This window comes from Branchiostoma belcheri, unplaced genomic scaffold (genome assembly GCF_001625305.1).
Source record: "Branchiostoma belcheri isolate BF01 breed outbred unplaced genomic scaffold, Haploidv18h27 scaffold215, whole genome shotgun sequence".
Taxonomy (NCBI): Eukaryota; Metazoa; Chordata; class Leptocardii; order Amphioxiformes; family Branchiostomatidae; genus Branchiostoma; species Branchiostoma belcheri.
This window is the reverse complement of record NW_017803658.1, coordinates 136,931-160,993: the sequence shown is the minus strand read 5'-3', so window position 1 is coordinate 160,993 and position 24,063 is coordinate 136,931. Positions and strand designations below refer to the sequence as shown.

At 40.2% G+C, this 24,063-nt stretch overlaps 1 protein-coding gene and 1 pseudogene across 1 annotated transcript in view; one reads left to right on the top strand and one right to left on the bottom strand.

The window, feature by feature from the left end:
* Window positions 1–10,578: 10,578 nt before the first annotated feature.
* Window positions 10,579–24,063, bottom strand: part of LOC109470000 (isoleucine--tRNA ligase, cytoplasmic-like) — a 57,134-nt gene continuing 43,649 nt past the window's right edge. Inside the window, 6 exon segments of the mRNA XM_019768776.1 lie at window positions 10,579–11,317; window positions 18,547–18,711; window positions 19,922–20,009; window positions 20,878–20,957; window positions 22,568–22,717; window positions 23,890–24,006. Coding sequence (XP_019624335.1) covers window positions 11,241–11,317; window positions 18,547–18,711; window positions 19,922–20,009; window positions 20,878–20,957; window positions 22,568–22,717; window positions 23,890–24,006 — 677 coding nt within the window. The 3' untranslated portion in view covers window positions 10,579–11,240.
* Window positions 14,399–16,104, top strand: LOC109470004 (annotated as a pseudogene).

The window sequence follows — 24,063 nt, the reverse complement described above, 5'->3', positions numbered from 1 at the left end:
CAACATTGCCACCACCTACAACACAACCAGGGTCACTCTTTCAAAATCATATCTAGTTGCTTGAGTAACTGCTTTTTGGGCGTAAAAATAGGTTAACTTTATCAAAGTAAAGGATGCTTTTTGATACATCATAGGTTGCTATATTTTGGCATACATGTAAAACAAAGTAGATATTACCCTGGGAATAAGAAATCATTTAGAAAAAATACTTCTTATTGTCGACTGAACCCGTCTGCTTTCGAACATATTATAAATTAGTCGTGACATGACAGGCCAGGACCACTCAGTAATTCTGGTTATTTCCTGTTCCCAGGGCCATGTATACGGCATTTTATGCCATAATACAGCAACTCATCAGGGTGTTAACTCATCAAAGCAAGGTGTAATTTCCATTAGATTTTACCCCCCTTTATGTGTATCCTGGCGTATCAAATAGTTGGACCCCCTGTACTGTGCCCTTTGTTCTTCCAGTCCAACCTATTATTATACAATGGTGCTATTAATAGCATCAGATGAGAGAACCTGTCCCTGTGATGACGTCAATGTGATGTCAGACTATTGTCTTTTGTTTACTTGATCCCCTACAAGGATCTGATGATAAGGAACATAAGACCAAACATTGCTTGTTGGCTCGTTCCAATATAATAAAATCAGATACCAAAAATAAAGAAATAAACAAAATTCATTACCTCCATTTGAAATGGAGGTATTGTTTTTGGTCTATGCTCTCTAGAGGAATTTTGGGGAAAACTTTCAAAGAGAATAGTAAAGAAAGGACAGACACTTCTAGCTATAATTTGGGGCATGCAGGTACATGTAGTTTAAATAGATATACACACAATCATTTACTAGTTATCACACTTCAATTCCTGTAACATGTAATCTAGATCAGGTGAAACATTAAACCAGGTACCAATTATATAAATAAAAGCCTAATTTGTATGATGCTGTATAATGCTGTGACCTTAGTGGTAAATATCTTCATTTCAAATGGAGGTAATGAATTTTGTTTATTTCTTTATTTTTGGTATCTGATTTTATTATATTGGAACGAGCCAACAAGCAATGTTTGTTCTTATGTTCCTTATCATCAGATCCTTGTAGGGGATCAAGTAAACAAAAGACAATAGTCTGACATCACATTGACGTCATCACAGGGACAGGTTCTCTCATCTGATGCTATTAATAGCACCATTGTATAATAATAGGTTGGACTGGAAGAACAAAGGGCACAGTACAGGGGGTCCAACTATTTACTGGAATATGCAAGGATACACATAAGGGGGGGGGGGTAAAATCTAATGGAATACACCATTTCTGCATACATTATACAATGAGGTTTTTCGAATGAGAGCTCATCTGGCAAAATCCATAATGTTGAAGTCTAACTGTTAAACTCTGTTCCAAAAGAAGAGAAAAATCACCAATTTTCGGTCGAACTCGTCAAGTTGAAACATGAAAAGTTCCATGATCTCATACCTTTGCCAAATGACGTTATCCCTTCTGGTGGAAGAATTATGGATTAAATTTTTTTTACTCATTGATTTTGCAAAAGAATCTCATTTGCATTAATTACATCATATTATCTACCCAACGACAACCTTATCTGAACAAAAAAGGCTATTCTAGCACTTCCTCATAAATTATGCAAATGAGGTTATTTGAATAAATTATGTTTATTCATGTTTCCCTTTACTTAACTTCCAAATGCATCGAGTATGAAATTCCCAGCAATTACTAATATGAAATTATAGCAATTTCCCATCAGTTATGCAAATTAGGTCTTCATTTACATAATCTATATCTCCAGATGTTCCTCATTCCCAGGTACATATGTCACAAGTGTTTTATAGTCCTATTATGAAATAAAACACATTTTTAGAATTTCCTCATTAATAATGCAAATTAGCTCCTAATGTGCATAATTGTCATCTAATTATGTCAAGCATTGCTTCAGCTACCGACATTATTAAAAACGACGACGATCCATCATTCAGTTCTTGAGTTATACTCCATGGAAGACTTTTCAACAAATGCTCCTGCAGTTCCAGAACAATCCCCTATGGGGCCTGAACTAATTAGCCTGAGTGTCAGGCTTGTTAGCTTTCATCCGCTCCCCGCCTTGTTGGCATTCCTACTGCAGTTCCAAGGTCACCAGGGGCCTAATGTTAATCTATATAATCCACTTTACCCCACCTACCCACATGCCAAACATCAACGCATTCTGTCTGACGGATCTTGAGATATACACATAAACATCATCCAGACTGAAAACAAACTTCATGGGGGTGAAAAAAATCCTCCGAGGCTCTAGCCTGGCTCTGGGCCGGGGTCGTCCATGGTAGTTAGCGTCAATGCGAAGCCGGGCACCCAGGCTACCGAAGCTCCACGACTCAAGAGCTCAGTACATACGTACAGTGCCAATTCATAAATTCCGCAAAAAGCCGGCTAGCTAGTCCAATACGTCGCTATGCACTGCTGCACAATCTCAGCTTTGTATCCCGGGCCTGTGATTTAGCAGCATTTTTTTTTTTATTCGCCTGCACGCACTAGATTAGTCGGTGTGGCCTTATGTTGTTCACAAACAGACGGACAGACGCTACTGAAAACTAACCTTCTTGGCGAAGGTAATACTAGTAATCTACTGTGTCACAGTGCTGACTTTCCTGAAGCTGGAAGTGTGATGACATCAGGAATGAATTTAAAGTGGTTGGAAGTCAGAGTGTCCAGGTCATACCTGTCAGTAATACTCTGGACATGGTACGCTTTTTGGATACTCTGTCGAAATATTGTGGTCAATTTCTTTTGTGTGTATGTTCGCAGCTGTAACTCAGTCTGTTTGCTGTATTGGTGTGTATTGTCTGCTAGTATGCAGGGGATGATACACATCGCTTTTATACCATTATTGGTATGATGTAATATTTTAGAAAAAACCCGGTGCAGGAAATAGGTGAAAGTAAGACATCAGAAATACCTGCACAACTCTTATCTTACCTCCATTTAATAGCAACATACAAGACAGTTGTAGTACGTATACAAACTCAAGTATGTAGCTTATTAAGGTAAGTCTTCCTGTACTATAGTACATCATACAAATACACTACATCAAAATTGCTACATTATTTACATACAACTTTTTACTTTACATTTAAAAGCTCTGAAATCATAATATATGGGGACCACCATGGAGGTCCTGACAATGTATTATGTACTAGATTCAGGAGGACTGCCTAATTTACTGTACTTAAGTTCAGGAAGGCACTGGCTCTGCTGATTTTTGCCATCTCCAAATGAATTACATGGAATTTCAATTTACGAATCACTCACTACGAATTACAGAAATTGATTACGGGAAAGGACATCAGGCCCATTGATAATATATTTATTGTGTATTAAGACAAAAGGATGGGTCACAGAATACATGTCTAAGTTAAGGACATTATGTTGCCCCATATATCGCACATGACAGCAGGACATGATCAGGTCTTACTTGGTGATTGGATGTTCTCTTGGCACATGCACATCCCATTGACAAGTGATGTGGACAGTTGATTCTGTATAATATTTCTATTTGCCTTGTTTGCTCATCTCCCATCTGTCTGCCTGGCCTGACAACCATGGACAGTCACTCAATGTGGTGTCCTTGGTGAAGATCACCAGGAGATCTCACCCACTTGCTTTCAGAGATCTGAGTGGGAATGACACAGCCAGCACAGCGGGATCAGAATATCAAATTTAGTCACTGTTCTTCTACATGTCATTCTTCATGTCTTTTGAAAAATGGAGGTATTGTTTTTGGTGCGTCTGTCTGAATGTCTGTGTGTGTGTCTGTGTGTGTTTCCGCAACTTTGTAGTCAGCATAACTTCAGAACGCCTTTCTGGATTGTGATGATATTTGGTATGATGGTAAGTCTTGGAAAGACAAAGGTCAAGGTCAAGTATAGGCCTCCTTATGGATGACCTTGGTACTGCAGCAGAACTTCCGGTTTTTGTATTTTTTGTCCTGAACAAGCTATGGTCTTGACTTTTTGGTGACAGATAGCTTATCCTGTCAGGAATAAGTGGCGTAAGTTTGGTCCCCCTAGCAGCTTGTTCTGGAACTGCAGGTTAGTTTCTGGTAAAAACTTTCAAAGCCAATAAGTCCAGATTGGAACAACGTATTTTCATCATTTTTGGTGTGTAGGTACCTGAGAGACAGTTGTACATGATTAAATGCAAATTATGCAAACGAGGACTTAACTTGCATAACTAATGAGGAAATTCTATAATTAGTGTTTCATATAATGGTACTGCTATACATGTAATCTATTTAATCTGTGGCAGGCGGAACATCAACAGATACCAATTATGCAAATGATCTAATTTGCATAATTAGTGTGAAAATTCTGTGAATCCTTATTGGTGAATGATGGCAATTTTATACCTCGCAACATGTGTAAGTTACTTAAAGGTTTGCATCGCTATGCATATACATTTGTATTATGTTAATGTAGAGGTTATTTGCATAAATAATGAGGACAAAGCAAGCCCATATTTCATGGAGGTATGAGATCTCGGAACTCTTGTTCTACCTTTTTTCACGTGGCACATCATCATATTCACATCCAGCATCCACATCCAATGTTGATTATGACACTCCTCTGGAGCAACAAAGTTGGCTGCCAACAGTACACAGACATGAAATATAAGATACCAAGCGCAAATGTTTTCTGTTGAGGGAGGCATCACTGTTGGTAAAGGCATTAGAAAAATTCCTGTCAAGTGAGAGAACTGAGAGCCACACCAATTTGATTTGATTTTTTAAAAACAACTAGAAAAACCTAACTAAAGCAAAGTCTGAGGACCTGGTTGATGCCTCAGTGGACTCAGTGTTATGTAGTAAATTCTAAATATTCTAGTTTTCTTCCTAGCCCTCTCATTTTATGATGTTCGCTTGTTGTCTTTTGAATTAGAAATGTCCGAGAACCAACAAAATGAATTGGTGTGGCCTAATGGCTCATGTGAAAATGAAAAGTACAGATCCAATATAATGCTAAACCTCATTTCTTTCATACATATTACTTATTCTAGGTTGAAAGATTATCTTGCTTTTAGGAGAAAGGAATCTCCTAACTGTCGGAACTACAATGCCAAAAAACAGCTGGCGAAATGTGGCTAATCTCCGAGTAGATTCTGTTGTGGTAGAAAATGGCACCGTTTGCAGATCTTGGTATATAAAAAGTATACATAGTCCCCCAACATCAGCTTGCTGTTAAATGACGACATTTAACAAAACTGCTCAACACTTGATACATTATTATTGATGCTTTATTCCATACATGTACAAATGTACATCCCTCCGCATCCACATCACAAGGTAAAACAACTGATGGGCCACTGGCCAAGTGTCACTTTGCTTTATTTCCATATTTCATTATCTGATAATCAACTATGCGCACACAAAAGTGACAGTCTGTACATGATAACCTGTGTGTCCTTGCCTGAGGCCATTATGGATGCTTTGCAATTTTGGTGATTGCATCTACTGGAGCAATTAATTCAATTCTCCAGAAGACTTGCACTGATTTGGCAGACAAGCAATTCCATAATGAGGCCACACAAATTCCATACCTTGGGTCTCAGACTTGCCCATTTAAAATACTGACGATTAAAGTAAAGAAAAATTATCAAACCCATATACATGTACATGTAGATGCTCATATTGATATTATTACAAAATGTATTTGAAGAAAGTCCATATGTTTCTAGATGTTCAAGTTTTTATTGAAATATCCTTAACCATATATGAGCGTTACTGTAGCTTAAAATTTTTGCATTGATGTATCATCATTACGTAATTATAAAATGCGTAATAGCTTATACATTTCTACACAGTACAGTGCATTGGAAGCATCAGAATATCTGTTTTGACTTTTGCCAATGATAAATTGTTTTTGAACCATTTGTGTTGTCTTGTGTGGATGGGCTTGGGGATAGGACACTATGTTTGTAGAGAGCTTAACTTCAGAATGGGTTTGCAGAAAAGGCTGGCTTAAGCTAGCCCAGGCATCAGGGTATACGGAAAAGGTGGGCTGGGGCCTCATACTGGGCTACCTTGCAGTGCTACCCTTTCCCGAGCCCCAAAGGGTGTGCATGGTGGTCTCTAGCAAATTCACTTGTCTTGACAGTTGTGGGTTGGGTCTGTTTCTGTGTAGTTGGATGGGGGTAACTACAAATTGAAAATTCAGTTTGAAATGTTGAAAAGCCTGGTATGGTGGCATTGGGGTTGGGGTCTATCACATTCAAAGAATTTAATCCATTACTTTCGTGCAAATTTCTGAGAACCAAATGATGAATCTATGTGATCTATATGTTCTTCCAGTGACCTTCAAGTGATTTGAAGTTACTTGTGGTAGATAGTATTAATGTTACACATCACACATTACACGTTACATGTATATTATCATCATACAAATGTATGCTGTTCCTTCAATGAACATTTATCATATAGGCGGCTGACGTTGACCAATCAGAAGGCTCCATTCCACCTTCCTTATGGCGCTGTAATGTCACAAATAGAGTCAAAACCGGGTCATTATTCATCCCAATCAATAACCAACAACCCAATAATCACCTGCATATAGAGCTGTGTACCGGTACGCAGTACCGATACTGTACCGGTAAAATTGATTAGGTACAGGTCCAAAATACCTAATCCCTCAGTACCGGTACTGTACCTAAACAATTTCACACCAATTTTATGCCTATTTGTGACCTCAAATGTGTAAATAGCTGGTTAACAATGGGTCCCTGTGTAAGGACAGTGTGTTCATGAAAACAAAAACATATATATAGCCTATATTTTATCTGAGCATTCGCCATAAACAAAGAATAAACCTTAACTATCAAGTTTATTTATGTTTTTTTTTGTTATTGAAGGAGTTCAGAAGAGCATATAAATTGGTCGAATTGTTCAGGTACAGGTTCAGGTCCGGACCTGTACCTAAACCTGTGTACCTGTACCTGTACCTGTACCTAAAATTTGTTTAGGTACACAGCTCTACCTGCATATGACCTCAGGTGACCCAAATAGAACAAGGCTCTGTTCTAAAAAATCCAAAAATAACTTGAGGAACCTCAGGTGACTCCCATAAGAACATCCTGCTCATGACCCTGTCTCAATGTTCCTGGTGAACTCGAACAGGTAAAACGATCACACTGTAAGGGCATACAATGGACAACACGATGTCAGAATTTTTCCTTGAAGAACTGACTGACGTCTATTTAGACTCAATATGCGGGTCTCTGGAATAGGGGAAAGATGCACAGGAACAGCGGCTAGCGAGCGGGAACATAGGGGAGTGACTATAACGGTTTGTTACATAATTTACTTTGTATGTGTTATACAGGAATGTGTCACTCTTTACTGTTTCAGTTTTGATAGGCTATATAATACATTGTAGCATTAATGGCCCGAGCTTTCTCGGTGAATATGGTGTGATATTGATGCGCTCACTCAGTGGCTTTATTGGGTGGTCATAGCAACTGACAAGGCTTTATCACACCATATTCACCTCGGGGCATTAGAGAAGCCTTTGTGTTGGACTAAAGGGTATAAGTAATGGTGACTGTGAAGGATGTTCCTAGTTAACTGATTGGTTTGTAAGATCTGAACCTAGCAGCGCATGGTTTAATCAGGAAATTTAATTTTCACTACAATCCAATAACAGTGCACCCCAGGGCTGAGTCATCAGGAGTCCCCGAATAAATCACAGTTCATCTGTCAATTTCCAAAATGAGCTGTTTGTCCTACACTGAGATGTCATGCTACATGTATCACTAGTTATTAAATTTGTTTACTCAAAACATCCTCAACAATTGTATTTGAGCGAGAGCTCAAATCATTTACCGGTAATTTTAGATGCACGAAGATAGCTATGAATCCTGGCCTCACGCGTGACTCAGAGGTCAACTTCTGCTGCATGTACTTCACAAGTCACGTTAGGGGTGTGGCTCCCTTGGGCCCATCTGTAACAATTGTACCCTGCCTGGATTCTCATGTTTGCAACATTAAAGTTTCCTCATTGAACAGGTTCATCAGTCACGTATAAATACTAGTTAGGCCACACAGACTTAATTTTATGGTTGACATCCACGTGTGCATTGATTTTCGCCTGTTCTTCAAAAAAAAAAAACATCACGTCCTCTGAGGCTCAAAGGCTATCAAAGCTCCATGACTCAAAAACTCTGATTCCTAAATTCCACAAAAAGCATGTGCCAGCTTGTTGTATACAATGTATGTATAATGTACTGCCGCAAATTCACAATAATTATACTACATTTTTAATCCTGTGTTTTGGAACATTTTTATTTTTGCCAGATTCTTTTATTTATTTGCTCGCGCACACTTATTTGGGGGTCTTCAGAGCTATATTCATCCGTAAAATTAAGTTAGTTTGGCCTTAGTAGAATATTCTTCAATCTGTGACTTTCCAAAAGGAAACAAAACACACCTCCAAAAGGTTGGGAGCTGCCAAAGTACTACTCTGCTAGGAGGCAGGGGAGGTCAGAAGATCTACACAAGTCTCGACCTAGTCTTGTGTTCTCACGAGGTCACTCCTTGATCAAGATGAACAGTCAGTGGGTGGACGTAGAAAATTTGGAGATGCATGTTTTGTTACCTTTTCAAAAGTCACTGATTGAAGACTATTCTACTAACGAAAGTGTATTCCCAGTAGGAAAGACACACATGTACATTGTACCTATCCCCACTTTTTGGTTCCTCTCACTACCCTCAGGACTCCAGACGTGACTAGCTTCTCTTGCAGAATCCACCAGTCATCATTGCAGGGCTCAATAATATTTGATTATCCGGCAGCAGATACCTACCATCTAGTTTCATGAAGCTCCCACGACGCTCAATCCCTTATATCTACACTGTTTAGTGAAAGGGGGGATAAGGAAGCCTGGGCAAACTGAATTCAATCATGGCAACCAGGCTAAAAATCACAAAATATCTGGAAACATCTTTTCACGTGCAATGTTCAATAACATGAGAAATGGGTATGTTTGGTGAAAGTTTGGAAAAAGTGCTAAATGACTCAACAGGGAGAACTTGAATGAGTCGAAGGACAAGATGATGATGGAACAAAAGTATTACCCTTGCCAGGAGTTTAGTCATGTATTTTATATCTATGCAATACCAAGTCTTAGCTTAGCAGCTGTCACAAGGACGCTGTCCAATACCACTAAGGTGGCGGTTAACACAAGTCTTAAATTTGTGTAGCAATGTCCTGTGGGAGGGAGTTCCAGAGCTTTACTTTGGCCAGTAGGAAGGTTTTTCTGTGGGATGTTGGGATGACTTTACAGGTTCCAGAGCGTTGCTGTGTTGCGATCTTGACAGGCGGGTTTCACGGCGGTGTACGTATGGGTCCGGGAGTAAGCTGTTGAGTGGAGCTGGGGCATCCTGGTTGTACATGTGGTGCAGGAGAGTGAGGGCCCCAACCTGCCGGCGCTGTTTCAGGGGTTGGATCTGGTTTCTGTCCAACTCGGTCTGTGGGAGATTTATGATCCGTGTGACCCTCCTTTGTACGCCGTCAAGCAATTCCAGTTAAGTGTCGCTTGCTCCCATCCAGACTGTTGACGCGTATTCCATACAGGATTGCACCATGCTCCTATAGATGGTGGCTCTCTGTTAAGGGGACAAGTAAAGGGTGACCCTGTGCAGTAGTCCCAGGCGTTTTCCTGCATCTGTTGCCATTTGCTTTATGTGGTGTGTCCAAGTCAGTTCCTTTGGAATTGTGTGTTAGTGTGTGCATGTCTGCCTTTTGATGAACCGGAGGGCTTAAGAATGGCTATTAAATGGTTTCATATTTGGTGTGGTGGTTGAAAGGTTGTGACAAAAACTGGAAATTAGTAGCTTTGGGCCGCCTGGCAAGTTTGAATAAAGTCTCAAAATCTCCATGGTAGTGCGGTGGAAGTTCTGGTCTTGGTAATGTTCTGGACATGCTATGGTCACACAGGGTACATACGTGTGTTTGTACATGTAGCTTTTGTGCGAGGGAAGAAGTGACATAGGTATGATACAGGTCCTGGAACTCTTGTTTATTGCAGCAACAACTGATATCTGATCTTTAACAATTACCATTCCCTTATCCCTTCAACCTTGTTATCATTCTATTCATACTTATGTTTCTCAATAAGTAAAATTTTTAAAAATCAAATGTCGGATTCAATACACTACCATTATGTATGCAAAGCATGTAATAATATTAATTATGCTAATACATTATCCAACACCAATTTAATTTGTTGGTTCTCGGATTTTTTCAGAAGAAACATGAAGCGACAGGGAAAAAAAATAGGTCTAGGCATCCTATTATAGTCCCAAATGCTACAATTATTATAGGAGCCATGACATCAACACAAAAGGCTGGGTTAATATATATTTTTTTTAAACAATGAATTTTGAACTTTTAATAAAACCACTGCATTGATGATGGAAAAACGGTAACATTGTAGGAAGAAAAGGACTTTCTTTAACTGTTGGGGGCAAAATATGAGCATTTTTGAGTTGATTCAGAACCAGCATCTTTTTGCTTTTTTTTTTTGCAAATCAGAAAAAAATGAAGAGGCAAATCCAAGAACCAACAAATTAAATTGGTGTGGCCCAAACTTATTGTAATTATATACCTATTTGTGACCTAAAATGTGTAAATAGCTGGTCCCCCATGGATCTCAAAGGGCAGATGTTTGTGTTAGCAGACTGACAGTGTTGACTTCCCTGAAAGATCTGTTGCATACCGGTATTAGTTCTGCTCCCTCTAGATGTCACTTTGGTCAGGTTTGTGTTGCAGGATAGGAGATGATAACTTATTACATCTTAGTTTTGGCTATGTTTCGTATAAGAATTCTCCAATCAAAAAACTGTACCTAAAATTTGTTTGCAGTTGTTTTTACTTTTTGATGTTGTTTCATCTTGCCAAACCTACTAGTAAATGATTCTTTTGTTCATAGAGCACACTAGGTACTGCCTGATCCAGTGTTATTGTGTTTGTAATTGTTGTTGCAGTTCATCCCTGACAAAAACTTTCTTACTTCTGGGAAGTTGTTTCTCTGATTTCCCACATCTCCAAGGTCATCACCAACATTATTATCCTGTGTATCTATAATCTGATGTACATGTACCTGCTTGTAGTACATTACTAGTAGCCTATAGTGGTGGCATTAAAGCTGTGCCCATTTCTGCAAAGCTTCTGTCCTCACATGTGAGCGTTGGCTTGACTGACGTACAGGGTAGATCCGTGCAGGGTCAGGAGGTTGCTGGTCGGTGGCAGATCTGCAAATGTACGACATGGTCAGCTGTACAGTTAGTGTTATATTACTTATAACCTTCATGACAAGCCGAGGATAACTCCCACATGCATTGTCTTGGCACTGACAGCACAAAAAGTCCCTGTCTTCCTTTTTGAATGTAATTCATTATTGTTACAGTTGAAAATTCAATATTTGCTAACCAGCCTGATATGATGCAATTGAATTGGGTCTTTGTTGCATTCTATTTCTATTTTGCCCGCTTGGGCCACACCAATTTTAATTTGTAGTTCTCGGATTCGTTTCAATTTTTTCTGATTTGAAAAAAAATTCTGGTCCTGAATCAACTCAAAAATGCTCATATTTTTCCCCCAACAGTTAAGGAAAGTCCCTTTCTTCCTAGTTGTTACAGTTTTTCCATCTATCAATGCACTGGTTTGATAGAAAGTTCAAATTCATTATTTACCCAGCCTTTTGTGTTGACTTAATGGCTCCTATCGCGTAGCACTTGTGGCTATTGTGGAAATGCCTAGACCTTTTTATTTTTTTAGTATTTTTGGCCCTGTCTCTTCATATTTTTTTCTGAAAAAATCAGAGAACCAACAAATTAAATTGGTGTGGCCTTATCTACATGTATTTCCTACAGAAATCAGAGAAGCAAAAAATCAAATTGGTGCACGTGTGACCTGATGTATCTGACCTCTAGCTGTTGTATTAATTTTTCAGTTGGCTAGGCTTGTAACTCAATTAGGATTTAACTCAATCTTAATTTGCAAATCCTCGTTGTCACAATCTCATATTTTCAGGGTCAATTACTTGAACCTCGAAAATATTCCCATAGGATATGCTGTGATATTATTTGATGCCCAGCATGATTCATATTGAGCACCATGAAAATCGGAAGTTGCACTTTTGGGATCAGGATCCACTAACTTGTATTGTAAACTGGGTAGAAATGAAAAATTATGCAAATGTGGTGTGAAAAATAGTTTGCCTTTATGTATTAGGACAAACTAAGTAATGAATAGTCTATTTTCATCTAGACCTTCATCTATAACTACAGAGTATATGAAATTACCAAACGATATAGAGTTATTCATTACCTTCGCCAAGAAGGTTATGTTTTCAGTAGCGTTTGTCTGTTTGTCTGTCTGTCTTTCTGTATGTTTGTGAACAGCATAACTCAAGAAGCTTAATATGTATTGTCATGAAACTTGGTAGGTGGGTAGGTCTTGATGAGACCTAGAAATGATTAGATTCTGGGCCCCCTGGCGGCTTTTGTTGGTACTGCAGCAGAACTTCCGGTTTTGATATCTCGCGATCTGGACATGCTAGGGTCACGAATTTTGGTTGGTAGATAGCTCTTGAGGTGGGGAAGAAGTGACATGAGTTTGGGCCCCCTAGCAGCTTGTTCTGGAACTGCAGGAGCGTTTCTTGAAAAATCTCCGAAGGTTGATAACTCAAGAACCGGTTGACGGATTGTCATGATTTTTGGTATGTAGGTAGCTGAAGTGATACTTGACATAATCAGATGACAATTATGCAAATCAGGAGCTAATTTGCATAATTAATGAGGACATTCTATAAATCTGCTTCGTTCGATTATAGGACTTTGAAACACTTGTGACATGTAATTGAGAACTAGAAAAACATCTGAGGATATAGATTATGTAAATGAAGACCTAATTTACATAATTAATGGAAAATTGTTATAATTTCATAGTTGTAATTGCTGGGAATTTCATACTTGCCATATTTGGAAGTTAAGTGAAGGTGAACATCAATGAAGATAATTTATTCACATTATGAACTCATTTGCATAATCTATGAGGAAGTGCTAGAATAGCCTATTTTGTTAAGATAAGGCTGCCATTGGGTAGAGAATATGATCAACTGATGTAATCCATGCAAATGACGCTCTTATTTGCGAAATCAATCATTAAAATTGTATAATTCGTCAACCGCAAGGGTTAACATCATTTGGCGAAGGTATGAGATCGTGGAACTCTTGTTAATTTTGTAACGCTGGTGTACCTTTATCCGTCACGGGTACCTTTATCCGTCACTTCTAAAAACAAGACATGCATCGATGCAACATACGTTATCCCTTTAGGTATGCACACATTAGACACACGAGAGTTGAAGACAAGCTCGCGATGGACTAACACACATGCATTCGAAGTGTACGAGCTCCGCTGACTATCGTCCTTTATACGAAAGCCTAACTACGTCGTGGGAGGGAGATGCCGCGTACTTCTGCAGAGGATTAGCAGACAAATACAAAACGTATCTTCAGTTTTACAAAATGGTGAACAAGAATGCTTAATAAAATTCCTTTTGCTAACCTGCGTCTGGTCTTTTGCTGTGATTAATCGATAAAAAACGCTATGTTATTGCGACTATTTTCCGTTCTTCCAACGTAAAATGGAACGCCGCCATTTTGGTTACCCAGAAGGCTTTGGGTGGCGCTTGACTCCAGAACTTCAGACGACAAAGGTTTGTGATGACCACTTTTTTGTATTATTTTGTGATGTAACATGAAGAAGAAAGTAAAAGTTTCGTCACATTTTCCTCTAAACATATCCAGGGACACAATGGATCGCAACTATAGAAGGAATAATGCTTGTAATATTTATTATTTCTGCGATTCTGATGTGGATCGCTAGACGGCTCCATTTTGCATTTGCATTGACCTTTTCCAATCTGGGACTGTTAACGCCATACAGTATCGCCCATAACGCTTCTGTGTGTTCTAGATGCACTGTCGAATGAAAAAAAATGAAAGTGGTGATAGATTGACAGATAAAAATGAATAAATAACAACAATTAGCCACAGTTTGTTATCATCCAAGGACACTGAATTACCCTGGCGTAGTACTTGTGTTAAACAAAGCGTTACGGTTAATCATACTTCAGACGGAAGCCTAATTAGTATAGCAGAAAGAATTGATGAGCGTGTGGATAAAGGAATAAGAACAATTGAATTAATTAATTAATTGAATTAATTAATAGGTGATATGATAATCATGTGACAATTAATAAAATTAAAAGAGTTGAATTAATTAATAGGTGATTAATGGTTGAATGAATTTAATAGGTGAATGAATGAACGAATGGATGAACAGCCCACCCATTTCACTCAGAACTGACTAAAATTTCAATAAATTTTCAGAACATGGAAAGGTCAAGAAAGAAAAGAAAAACATGGGACCCCAAATTAATTGAAGAAGCTTTGGAAGACGTACGTAAGAACAACTTAACACCAACACAGGCTGCCAGGAAGCATGGCATTCCTCGTACAACCCTGGCCAGCCTTGTCTTCTACATAAAGTATCGGGTCGACAGGGGATTTCCTATCAACAAGAAGTCAATACTGTCCTTAGCATTAGCCATACACATGCGAGGCAGCAAAGAAGCTGGAGTCCCTCCCAAGGTAAATCGTAAAAAGGGATTCTCCCAGAAATGGTGGCGAGCGTTCAAAGGTCGTAACAAGTTGACCCTAAGGAAGCCTTCCCCTCTCGACCGAGGCAGGAGGGATTCTGTTGATGGGGACGTGGTGAAGCAGTTTTTCACCTTGCTGAAGTCAACGCTGAGCGACAATGGGCTGTCAGACCAGCCACACAGGGTGTATAACGTAGATGAGACAGGATTCGATCTAGACCCCCAAAGAAGAGTGTCGTAACCTTCTCTAAAATGGGTGCTTCAGCAGTGTCTGTGCGAAAAGGCACACGTGCGCACATCTCGACGATGGAGTGTGTCTCAGCGGACGGATCGGTGCTGCCCCCTTTGGTCATCTTTTCCAAGTCCTACCCCAGCTCTGCATACCGTCTCGAGGGTCCAGACAATGCTGTGTACTCCACGACACCATCCGGCTTCATCGAAGCCGAGGTGTTTGTGCAGTGGCTCAAGAAGTGTTTCTGCCGCTTCAGTTCTCCAGAGAGACCAGTACTTCTACTGATGGACCAGCACTCTTCCCACCTCACGGCCAACGCAATTGACACTGCAATCGCTAACGATGTCATACTGATGGGGCTACCACCACACACCAGCCACATCTTACAACCGCTGGATGCCCCGGGTGGACCTTTTAACCGGATGAAGAGCGGCTTCGAGAACGTCGTCAACGAAATGAGACTGGTTAGGCCAAACTTTTTCCTGACCAAATCCGTGTTCCCCAGAGTATACAGAGTGGTAAGGGAAAGAAGCTTGACAATGGCTGTTGTCAAAACCGGGTTCGCTAACACTGGTGTCTGGCCTGTTGACGGATCGAAGGTGGATAACCGCTGGCTGACCCTCAACAGCCAGGAGTCCCAGGACGGCGAGGAAGGAAGAGAAGACGACGACGAAGAAGAATCACATGCGAACCCTTTCGTAAAGGCCGGTATCGTACCTGCGTATGTGGCCGACCTCCTCACCCCCATCCAAGACACCAGTCAGTGGAGGGTGAGGAGGGTCAAACCAAGGGCCATCGTGTTTGACGAGGCGTATGTGGAGGGTTTGAGAAAGGAAGCAGACGAGAAAGAGGAACGGAAGGAGAGAGAAAAGATGAAGAAAAAAGAAGAGAGGGAAGAGAAAAAGCGTAAGAAGATTGAAGAAATGGAAAAGAAGCGAAAGGAAAGGCTAGAAAAGAAACAGCAGCGGGAAAAGAAACAGCAGCGGAAAAAGAAACAGCAGCGGCAGAGCTCGACAGAACCAACCCCAGGAACATCATCGTCGGTAAGGAATTGCATGGATATTTTTCTCTAGATTTATGGACGCTAAATATTTAACGTTATAATTAACCAGTCGCTTGTTTCTGTCACGACTTGATAGTGGCAGGAAACGTAGCTGGACTAAACCATTACCAAGTAGGATGTCTACGCTATATGTTACATATTCATCTTAAATAACTTTCTTTTAGTTAGATAATCCAACAATGAACAATAGCCAGTAGCAACTTTTTAATAGATGTGGCAACCTATAGAACCCACTATGCATCCATGTCTTAACGCCCCCCGTTCTTGAAGTGGAGACATCCAGAGATAACGGTCTATCGACGATACCACTATCAAATTAGGAGACGCCAGACGAGAATGTGAAATACAGACTACCAAATTTTTATAGTTGATATCCTATAAAAGAAAACCTGCAATTCTCTAACAAAAGATGGCACTTCATTTAATTGCATAAACACCAACTTCATTTAATTGCATAAACACCAACATCGTAGTTAGCCGTGTTGTTTCCCAGTTTTGCACTCGGGCCCCTTGAACCTTGAGAGAAGTATGACGACGACACCAATAGCCTTTGCATGGGTGAGGCAAATTAGCAACAGACTTTAACTCAAGAATCAATACATTTTACTTAGATAAGAATTAAGCATCTTTATTGTATTTATAGTTGTCACTTTTACATAGCTAGATCGAACATTGTCGTCACCGATTCTCACAAGATAGCTGCTCTGAGCTGGACCATTCCCCCCGGCCGGCATCATAGACCCGCCGTGTCAACTTTGACCCACATGCATATCAGTAACGGCGGCTGCAGGGTGGTAACCATGTGCTGGACGGCGATTCTGTAAAGTTTTCCGGATTTTTTGGTAGTAGAAACATTCATACTACTGTTACAGTAACAACGTTATGTGAACGGGGAAGTGATGGAACGCCAGAAGTAAATTTTACGTCATAACTGTTATATCAAGCCGCGGAAAAAAATCGGGCGTTGTCAACACTGTTACAATCGTTTTGCCGTGTTTTTTTTATCGTGAGACATCTTTGTATTTCGGACACACATTTACCCCACCGGGGGAAAATAACAGATGTTGTCTATAGGTAAATAATACAGAGAGAGTTATGGTGTGTATTTTCGTGACGGATAAAGGTTCATCTCTCTAGAACACGCCTGTCATAAACGCGACTCGGCCGTGTATGATTTAGTACGCGATTTTCTCAATCAGCGGGATCGGGGAGACAGTGAAACATTTTCAGCAAAAAGGACCAAGGTACTCTATGGTGTCAACATATAACAGGACAAAAAAATAATGGTTCCTATTTTTAGATATTGGCATCACATGTCTGCCGCTGAGAAAAAGTGACGGATAAAGGTACACCAGCGTTAAATCATAAAGTGTCATAACCACCTTTGCCAAGAAGGTTATGTTTTCAGGCCTGTGTGTATGCTTTCACATGTGTATGCACGTAATTGAAAGGCATCCAATGTAATTTCAGGCCTGGGTAAAACTGAAAATATTCTGAACTACATTTGTAGAGTTCCACAATCTCATACCTTCGCCAAATGATGTTAATCTTTCTGACTAACAAAGTAAAGGTTATTCCTCCTGATTATGCAAATAGGATCCTCATTTGCATTTGCATGAATTATATAAGTTGATCATATTCTCCACCAATCTTAACAAATAAAGCCATACTATCATTTCGTCATAAATTATGCAAATGAGGTCCTTATTTGAATAAGTTATGTTTAATGATGTTCACCTTCACTTAACTTTCAAATACCCCAAGTATGAAATTCTCGGCAGTTACCATTATGGAATTATAACATTTTCTCATTGATTATGCAAATTAAGTGTTAATTTACATAATCAACATCTGCCTGTGATTCTCTTGTTCTCAATTACATATGTCACAAGCTTGAATAGTCCTATGATGTAATGCAGCTGATTTATATAATTTCCTCATTAATTATGTAAATTCCATCCAGATTTGCATAATTGTCAAGCGTCACTTAAGCTACCTACATACCAAAAATCATGACGATACGTCCACCGGTTCTTGAGTTATCCTCTTTTGAATATTTTCAAAGAAATGCCCCTGCAGTTCCTGAGCAAGCCGCTAGGGAGTCCAAACCTACGCCACTTCTTCCTCAGCACAAGACCTACCTACCATCCAAATTTTGTGGCCCTAGCACGTCCAGATCACGAGATATGAAAACCGGAAGTTCAGCTGCAGTACCATAACAAGCCGCTGAGGGGCTCAAAATTTCATCAGTTCCATGTCTCATGAAGACCTATCCACCTACCAAATATCAAGACAATCCATCTTGGCCTTGAGTTATCATGATGACACATGTACACACACAGACACACAAACACCTACAAAAACATACAATGTCATGTAACCTTCTTGCCAAGTTTTTGGCGAAGGTAATCAACCTTGTTGGCAAGGTAATAAATGATAGTAAAAGTGGCTCATAATCAGATAATCATGGTCCAGTTTATGCATGTTGTCTAGAAATTTAGATCAAACTCACACAAACCTTGACTAGCAGTCGGGGACTCCTTTAGATGGACATTCTTGTTGTGGAGACCAAAGACTCTGCAAGCCTCTTGCACCAGCTGCTTTGTAGTCAGGTGAAAATCACCCACTGGGTTCTCCAACAGTATAGTGGCTGCTCTACCTCTCACTCCACACTGGAGAGAACCTGGGACACAAGGAGAGCAATATATGCAGGGAACACATGACATTATTGTACGTTATGTACGTTAGACTCAGATTTTGTCCTGACTACATGGAACCACTCATCAACATCTCCACTTTGAGTGTCTCACCTCACCATACATGTACATTTAACATGTCACACCTGGGCTGTGATAATGTCTGATATGGGTGGTCTGGTATAGCCTGGGTGCCATCCCCAGTAGTATATTCGCCAGCTCTATAACTGGGTCTGGACTTGAACACATATGTAGCGTCTGGAGTCTAAATATTCGTTCAGATTTTGAACGAGCACGCTGATTGGTCCTACTCGTCTAAGCCCTTTTTTTGGGTGTCCGAACGGCGACGTTAGCATCCGTTCGAACGTCCGAACGGCTACGTTAACATAGATCGTTATTCTTATGTTATTACATTGTATCATCAACATGTCCGACGCCGAACGCTAAAGCCCGCTTGATATAGCCGTAGTCAGTGTACTTTCCGCGATCGATCATCGACATGGCTGGCGCAGACGCCGCTCAGCTCTCGGAGCTTGATGTTGACCTCGCAAAAGTAGAACGCATCGAGAAAAGGAACACGCGCGAAGATCTGTGTTTACAAAACAACAAACATCACTTGAATAATACAGGCGCGCCATTGGCCGTCACCTCTGAGGCTCAGCCAATCAAATGAAGCCCCGCTGCTCGGGCTAGCTCATTACGTGACGTCATCACCAATCGTTTTATGTGTTCAAGTCCAGACCCAGTTATAGAGCTGGCGAATATACTACTGGGGATGGCACCCAGGCTAGGTCTGGTAACCCAACTTATCCACATTTTGTGTGCGGTGCATGCACCATTTTTGAAAATTCCAACTGACAATTTGTCATTAGAGACATCTGGCACCTGAGACTTCAAGCATATTTTGGATGGAAAAAAGTACTTTTTCTTGGGCTGGCCATGGTATGACAAAATATTAAACAAGTGTCCACAGGCGATAATTCTCCATGCAGTTTTATATCTTATATCTACAACGGTACGAATGCATAAAACCAACTGACCACAATACTCCTTCAGGAGGTAAACCTCCTTCTCAGAGAATAAAATACAACTGAGTTATTGCTTTAGTATATTATAACTTGTAACATTACATGAGTAATACAACTCGGTTCCAGCCCTCCCCATTGACAGGCATTCTGGCCTGTACTGTGATCTCACCTGGTTTCACTCCAAGCAGCTGCAGGTTGACATACTTGCAGCTGGGGTCAGGTGTCATCACGACACTGGAGACGTCTGCTGCAGATGGCTACATGTGTAGATGTGGGAAAAAGACGTTCAACAGGTAAATTTACAGAATCTGATACAGATGAAGTTACTGGTACATGTACAGTAAGACCGAGTAAATAATATGTTGTGTTTTCTGTTTCAGTCCTGAAATAATTAGGGATCAGTAGGTAGGGACTATTTCTTTCCTATATCTTTTTTTTTTATTAGACTTTGGCAATCCCTAGTGATCCAACTTGTACAGTTTAACAAAGTAACACTTGCATCAGGACACTTATTATTTTCAATGTCAATGTTGAAAACGCGATTGTACAACATTTCATCACTCAGCTGTCAAATCATGGAGCTAGACAATGGTTGATCAGCTTGAAAATTTATGTCCCTTGCAGGGGTCCACACAAAAAAGGCTAAGGTCGGCAGTTTTTTCTAGGGTCGGTTGGGAAACATCTTTTTTCCTGGGAGTAATGGCATCTTTCCAGAGAAGTAGTTGGAACTTGACTTTTTTGTATTGACCTTTAGCTGTCCACATTTTGTGACCTGGATAAAAATATATACAAGTACTACATTGTACACATACGTGTACATGAATGATAGTACATGGACATGTCACCAAGAACAAATTACAGCATTGTCTGTAGTTGGCCATGTTGATTTGATTATATGGATGACATCCTCTGGGAACCCTAAAACGGATGCGGATGGATTTTTTTTTGGAAACAGCCGAAAATTCATGCACGCGTAGATGTCATCCATTCAATGAAATCAACCTGGCCTTAATACTAAACAAATGCGCACAGTCTGTCACAATAACTCAACATGATAAGGATTGAGTCAAACAGAAGTTAACTGACTGTGTACAATAAAAACAGTTCATGTATTGTGTAAGTTACCTGTCTAGATGACACAAAGATGGTTGTACCATGAAGTGGATTCAAACCATTCAGCATCTCCGGGGTGACCAGGTCCATACCTGGAAAGCAATTAGCAGTTTAATTAACATATTATGTTTCTACAATAATTATACAGACACATAATATTTGAAAGTGCTTTTAAAAAATCTGACATTTTGCTTACAATACTGTGTTAGAGAGGATCCTGGTGTGCCACAACAATAACCATGATCATGAACTGGCATGTTCCCTCCTTTTTTTCAGGCAGAATAAAATAGCAGTGACCAGATATATCTGACCCTCAAAATTAAGGGTAAATGTACATCTGTTCAAACAACCTGAAAATATGAACCATATCCCCAAAAGGGAAGAACCTTCAACACACTTCAAACAGCCCTGATTTCCATGTCCATTCTTTTCCCTAACCCTAATCTTCAATCCAGAGGAGGGTTATGATTAGGGGTACAGTTTACGTTAGGTTTAGGGTTTAGGTTATGGTTGGATCTACAGCAGCAAGTGAAAACATAGACACAAGGATTCAGTGATTGCATTCGATACAACCCTCCTCACGTGAGAAGTACACACAATCGCAATCTTACTATCAAAAGAAACCTGAAATATCATTAAAAAAACTGAAATCATAATTATATATATCATAAAATTCAATTCTTTCTGTTACGAAGACAGCAAAACTACAAAAGCGTGCAAAGTTAGGACACACTGTCTAGCGTCGGCCATTCACGAAGGTATATTCACAAAAACACCTCACAGTGTCTATATGCCGCTTGTAACAAGGAGGGTGAATGGCTCATGAACAGTATGCTTTTCAGGATGCATTTCTTATTCAAGTATGTTCTCTACACAAATGTTTTAAAAATTCAGTCATCAAAACCTGGCCACTCTCTGACAACTATCAATAGAGTGCAATGAGTTCGAACGCATAAAAAAGCCTTCGATGTTAGGGCACCCGTTATGTATTAAGTATAGGTAGTCATCATCATCATCATTACAACAGCATATACCACATGACCAACACCAGCCTACTCTCCAAGCAGAGGTTTGGGGTCATTTTTGTTGTGTTTTTAGGCTTTTTTATCGGGGTTTCTCTTTTGCACTGAATTTTTTTTCCCCAGCTTCAATGGGCTATAAACCTAATCACTTCAACACATTTCAGTCGTTCAGCAAGGTGTGAACCAGAATAGGCACAGTCAGCAGGAGGCATGTGGCCCAATGAATGTCTTTCTGACTGGCTGGATGTGTGATAATCCACCACAGTAAAAGGGATATCCCTAAAGTAATGATAATTTGATGTTTCCCGGGGAGGAGCGCTGTCACGTTTCTTGAATAGGTTTGCCCCGCCCCAGGGCTGCCGGCAGAGGTTGGGTTTGGTGGGAAAAAATTCAGTGCAAAGAGAAACCCCGATAAAAAAAGCCCCAAAACACACTAACATACCCCCAAAACCCAAACCTCTGCTTGGAGAGTAACACCAGCCCGCTGCTTCAGCATGTGTGACTGAGACAGCTGAACTTTCTGGGACATCCTGCGCATGCCTGAGGATGAACCTGTTAGTTATAGGTAGTACAAAATACAGAATTTGATGGAATCTGATGCTAAATGTAAACAAGTCCAGACTATGAGACTTTAACAGGTACAAAATGTAAAAGGGATGTGCCAAACACCAAACACCCACCTTCTCCTTTGCGTGGTGCATAAAGCTTTATATCGGCATCCTTCAGACCAAAGATCATGGCCACCCTCTGCAGTAGTTCCCAGTAGGACAAGGAGAAGTCTCCGCTAGGATTGTCCAACAGGATGGTCCCCACCATACCTTTAGCCCCTCCTGTCGATGGAAGAAACTGACATTTACTAGTAGGCATTTTGACCTCTGGTTAGGGCCATTATTTTATTTTACTCACCTGGGCAGAACTGGGAGCTCTGGAGAAAGAGAGGGGAGTGGGGCCAGAAAGGCAATGAACCAGATCACCAGGGGATCAGCACTGGCAGAACTCATCCACATTGATCTAAGGCACCGTGGGCATATATTATTAGCTCCTTTGAGGACTTTAATGTGCTGACATTGAGTGGCGCGCACCGATCACTTCTTGCCTGTAACTCTGGACAAGAGAACGCCTAGTAGTTTCTTCTCGTTCCGAGGGTCCTTTGTTTCAGGAGATTTCGGTACTTTCTGTGATAGCTTAATATGTCTGACATAATTCATCAAAACAAACAAATTAATTAGAATATAATGTTACAATTAACAAATCAAAATACAAATGAGTTGCACTGGCTCAACTTATCTTCAAAGATAATTCAATACAAAGAATTTGAGAAGATGTTTCTCATAACATCATGCCTTATAATAGTGGTACATGATGGGGACATGAAGCATTGAACCAGGACTGGTAATTTTATCATCCAGTAAAGCAAGGACTATCTTAATGGTTATTTATTCTCTGAATGTTTCTCCATAGCAACTTGATTATATGGCAAACTGGTAATATGTTTTCTCTGATTGTGACAAACAGTGTAGTAGTACGTGGAAGAAGTTTGTTGATGAAAGGTAGGCTGTGGAATAGACTTTACATTTGTACATGTAGTTCGGTGTACCAGCAAAATTTGACCGAAAAATGAAGGAAATAGTGTTTCAGGGTGTTAACAGTACAAGCAGTTCCAGTACAAGCTGCAATGGGAACCAAACTGATGACACTTCTTGCCTAGCCCAAGAGCTATCTGCCATACAAATTTCGTGACCCTAGCACGTCCAGATATCAAAACCGGAATTTCTGCTGCAGTCGCCAGGGGGCCCAAAGAAAGCCGCCAGGGGCCCAAAATCTAATCACTTCTAGGTCTCATGAACACCTATCCACCTACCAAGTTTCATGATAATCCATCCAAAGCTTCTTGAGTTATCGTGCTAAACCACATACATACATACATACATACATACATACATACCCAATACACACACAAACAAATGCTACGAAAAGATAACTTGGCAAAGGTAAAAATCACCTTTTGGCTGCAGCCCCAGCAGTTGTACATTAAGATATCTGCAGACTGGACCATCAGAACTAGCTGAAGTTGGCATGCTGCCCTCACCCCAAACTATGGCCATATGTAGTGTGGCATCTTTCAGCTAGAGGAGAAAAACATCATAATCAAACATGATAATTATTTGTCAGAAGC